Source organism: Crocodylus porosus, unplaced genomic scaffold, assembly GCF_001723895.1.
Source record: "Crocodylus porosus isolate Cpor-Errol unplaced genomic scaffold, CroPor_comp1, whole genome shotgun sequence".
NCBI lineage: Eukaryota > Metazoa > Chordata > Crocodylia > Crocodylidae > Crocodylus > Crocodylus porosus.
In genome coordinates, this window is record NW_017728886.1 from 6,927,936 (window position 1) to 6,931,902 (window position 3,967).

A 3,967-nucleotide genomic window follows, 5' to 3' on the forward strand; every position below is an offset into this window, starting at 1 on the left:
GCCCCCACCCGGGCGCCCGGCCCCCGCGCCCGCCTCACCCCGCCATCCTTGAAGCCGCACTGGTCCAGGGGCTGGTCGTCGCCCACGGGGCACTCGGTCTCCTTCAGCCTGAACTCCAGCTGCCGCAGGGGATCCTGGCTCGCGTCCTGGGGAGACGGAGACGGGGGTGCTCGGGGCAGGCGGGCAGCACTGCCCCGGTGCCCGCCACGGCCTCGGTGCCGGCTGCAGGGAGCCCCCCGAGCGGGGCCAGGACCCCCAGCCCCGTGGGGCTGCCGTGAGCCCAGCCCGGAGGCTGCCGTCCTGGTGCGTGGAGGAGATGCCCCCAGCCAGCCCCCTCCCGCCGCAGCAAGCCCGCCCGGGGCACCGATGCTCACCCAGTCGTCCCGGGACTCTGCCTCCAGGACCCGGAAGGCGATGTCCACGCCGGACCCCTGGTTGTAGACGTTGACGGCCGTGGCCAGGGCCTGGGCATAGCTCGGCGTGGGCTGCGGTGGGACAGTGCCAGTGGTGGGCAGCTCGGTGCTGGCTGCCCCGAGCAGGGGCAGGAGCAGGACGACCCAGCAGGTCTGCATGGTGCCGTGGGTCTGGGCTGTGCCCTTGGCCGCAGGGAAGCCCTTTTATGCGTTGTCCAGGGTCTTGTGCAAGGAGGGGTGAGTCATGGCCAAGGCACTTGGGGTTTCCCCGGGCTGCAGCTTCCTGGCCCCGGTGCACGGCTCTGCGGGCAGTGAGGTTTTCTGGAGTTGCTCAAACTCCTGGCATCTGGGCACAGAGCCCAAATCCGTGTCGCAGGTCGAGGGTGGTGAGGGCAGCCCGAGGGCAATGCTCCATGGCTGGGGTCTGCATGGCCAGGGTTGGTGCAATCTTGGGAGTCATCTCTAATTGAAACCTGATGACAATATGCTATATTTTCACAATATAAGAGGAGTGGGGACCTCAGGTGTGTTGCCAGATCCACACACCGGACCAATGGACTTGCCGTGGCCACGTGTGAGGCGTGCACCCTGCATAGGTCCCATTGCACAGAGACTTAAAGGGGAAAGGACAGCACCATATGGGACAGGTGAAAGCTACAGCCGGTGCGGAAACCCCTGCTGCTTGCACCAGCTCTGCAGGGACTGCGGTGATGTTAGCCCAAGTGACATTTTCTCCTGTCTTACATGGATATGTATGTGGGCACGTGCGGCTGGGAGCCAGAAATGCATTGGACTGTCATAGAGTGGGTGCCTTCCTCAGCAGCGGGTCCAGTGGCAGCATCAGGAGGAGCAAAACCCTCTAGCCCCCAGCTCCAGCATCGCTCCTAGCAGGAGCATCAGCACACTCCCACTGCAAGCCCCAGCCTCTGCTGCAGCCCGGTCCCTAACCTCTTCCGCCAGTCTCGTTGCCTTGCCTCCCTCCAGGCGCCGGTTCAGCTCCTGGAGCGTCTCACGGACCGACACCAGGGATGTTTGATGTCCTGGAAAGGCTTGAGCACTGTACGGAGGATTTCCTGCTGTGGGGAAGTGCCCGGCGAGGGCGAAAGGCTTCAGAGCTTTGCACGGGGGTTTTGCAGGTGGGATCCGCCACGGAAGAGGCACCAATGCCACGAGCTCGAGACGGCTCCCAGCCAGAGCAGGTGTGAGCCCCAGTACCCCACCGGCTGCTGCAGGAGAAGCAATGGGCTTGCCAGGCTGAGTTGCAGAGACCTGGAAGTTTCCTTATCGGGCGAATCTATTCCAGGTGTCAGCGGGCATGGGAAACCCTGCCGAGTGTGCCTGGATGCCACAGCAGGGCACAGACACACCTGACGGCGTTGCTTGCATGGCTCCAGGGCTCCAGTGCTCCGGACTTTAATGGGAGAGAGACACGCTGGATCTTCCCTTTCCCCTCCCAAACATCCCCCCACCATTGCCCCAGCCCAAGGGCATCATTTAGGGCCCTGGCTCTGGGATCCCAGTGGCGAGAGCCCCTGCGGCACCACCGCACGATTTTCCTGCCCTGGGCTCTGCTGCCTCCGTAGGGACGACCTTGGACCATGAGCTCGAGGGTTTTGGAAACTCCCAGGACCGGTGGGGAGATGTGGGGGTCCCCCTCCGGGCTCCTCATCTCCGGATGGAGCAGACTCACCCAGCCACGGCCATGGGAAGCCAGGCCGGGACGGGGCTGGGAGTCTCCGTGGCCGAGGACGTGTCCACAGGCTCGGGGAACGGCCACGGCAGGAAGGCCACGCGGTGACGGGCATTGCGAGACGGGCTGGGAGCGGAGCGCTTTTCCCGCCAGCTGGAGGGAAGGAGGCTATTGTGTAAGGAGCTGCAGAAATCTGTGAGTGGATTGAGGAACCAGCTGCAGCAAGCTCCACCTGCCTGCGCTTTGCTGACCGTGCAGAGTTTCGATGTCCCTGGAAAGCCTCGCCTGAATCGCCTTATGCAACAGTGCTATCCCCAGCCCCCGCCTGCCGGGAAGTTTTGCACAGCGCCTTCCCCTGTTGTGCCCCATCCCTTGCGGTCGAACTAGGCCTGCGAGCTGGCACGTGTCTGCCCCAGTTTAGATCAGGGTGGGACCGGCACTGCGCTCCTTGGCCCGGGCGTAACGAACAGACTAAGCAGCAGTTTGAAGTTTCCAGGTTTAAGATGAACACAAGGACGTTCGTTGTCACCCAGCGTGTCACAAAAGTGTGGGGCTCGTTGCCACCAGGTGTGCTGGAAGCTGACCGCTTCGCCACGTCCACCAAGGGACCGGACCGTTCGTGGAGGACGGGGCATCGGGAGCTATTGAGCAGGGGAGCGAGGGGCACGGCCTCTGCATCGCAGAGTCCTGGACCTTAAATGCTGGAGGCTGCAAGGGAGAGAGGAGCAGGGGGGAAAAGCCGGTTGCAACGGACACAGGATGGATCTAGGATCTGAGCCAGTCCTTTAATTTGGTGACAGCGGTGACAACAGCACCAGAAGGGATCCTCCTGGGTGCAACCTGTGTGTTTCCGTGCCTGTTGCATCAAGCACCTTACCCCCGAAGGGCTCAAGTCTTACTGGGGTGGTCTCAGAAGCGGTATCCCCGGGGAAGAGCGGTGTGGGCACGGGGGGCAGCTGCAGCGCAGGAAGGGGTAGACCGCGGGTCCCCGGTGTCTGGCAGGTTTACGGCTGAGCCTCCCGCGCACGGGGGCTCACCGGGGCAAGTCCTGCCCTTACCCTGCTCTGGACTCTCCATCCCTGGACACTTCGCAAGAGCAGATTGCGGCCAGGACGGTTTAGGCTGGGATGAGCCGGTCTCGAGCAGGGGTGCGGGCTGGATGCGACCTCAGGAGGGCCCTGCCTTCCTCTTGGCTCAGTCTCCTCTGAGCACTGCTTTCAGCTCGCGCCGCGTCTGCGGCAATGACAGGAGGGGTCTGATCCCTTCCCGCAGCCTGCCCGGCGAGCGGGGGCAGAGAGCAGCTATCCCCGGCGGGGATTTCTGCTGAGCCCCGGGGGCCCGGGGCCCGGGGCCGCCGGATTTAGGCACAGAGCGGTGGGCCGGCCTGGAAGGGGCGCGAGCCGCTCTCTTGGTGGGAGAGCTAGCCGGGTTCGAAGGGAGGAAGGAAGAGCCCTGGGAGGCAGCGCAAAGACGGAGGAGAAGACAACGGGCGCGTTGCTGGGGAAATGGGCAGGAGGAAAAGAAGGCAGAAATGCAGGTCGGAGCCGGCAAGGCCTGGGATCCAGGACGTGGCTGAGACGATGCTCAGCAGACGGTCGTCTGAAGCCAGAGGGCAGCCGCAGCCGGCAGAGCGGCGAGGGGAGGCAGGCGGGGGCTGTGCGCGTGGGCCAGAGGAAGCCAGGAGGAAGGCGAGGCCGGCCCAGCCGCCCGCCTCTCGCACCCAGCTCTGCTTTTTCTGTCTTGCCATCAGCCTGGCCCCTGGGCGCATCCTTCCTGCGCGCTGACATCTAGGTTCGCCCGAGCAGGGGAGACCTGAAGGCACCCAGCTCCTGCTGGGGTGGGCTACGATCCCCCCGGGCGCCAG

The 3,967-nt window shown here is 64.5% G+C and overlaps 1 protein-coding gene across 1 annotated transcript in view; it reads right to left on the reverse strand.

Annotated features, from left to right (window-relative positions):
• The window catches only part of LOC109317839 (cathelicidin-related peptide lutzicidin-like), a 2,165-nt gene extending 1,481 nt beyond the window's left edge, over window positions 1-684 (reverse strand). The window contains exons 1-2 of the mRNA XM_019547150.1: window positions 375-684; window positions 9-146 (exon numbers count right to left, since the gene is read on the reverse strand). Of these exons, the coding sequence (XP_019402695.1) occupies window positions 9-146; window positions 375-572 (336 nt within the window). The 5' untranslated portion in view covers window positions 573-684. The remainder of the gene's footprint in view (window positions 1-8; window positions 147-374) is intronic.
• Between the last annotated feature and the right edge of the window lie 3,283 nt (window positions 685-3,967).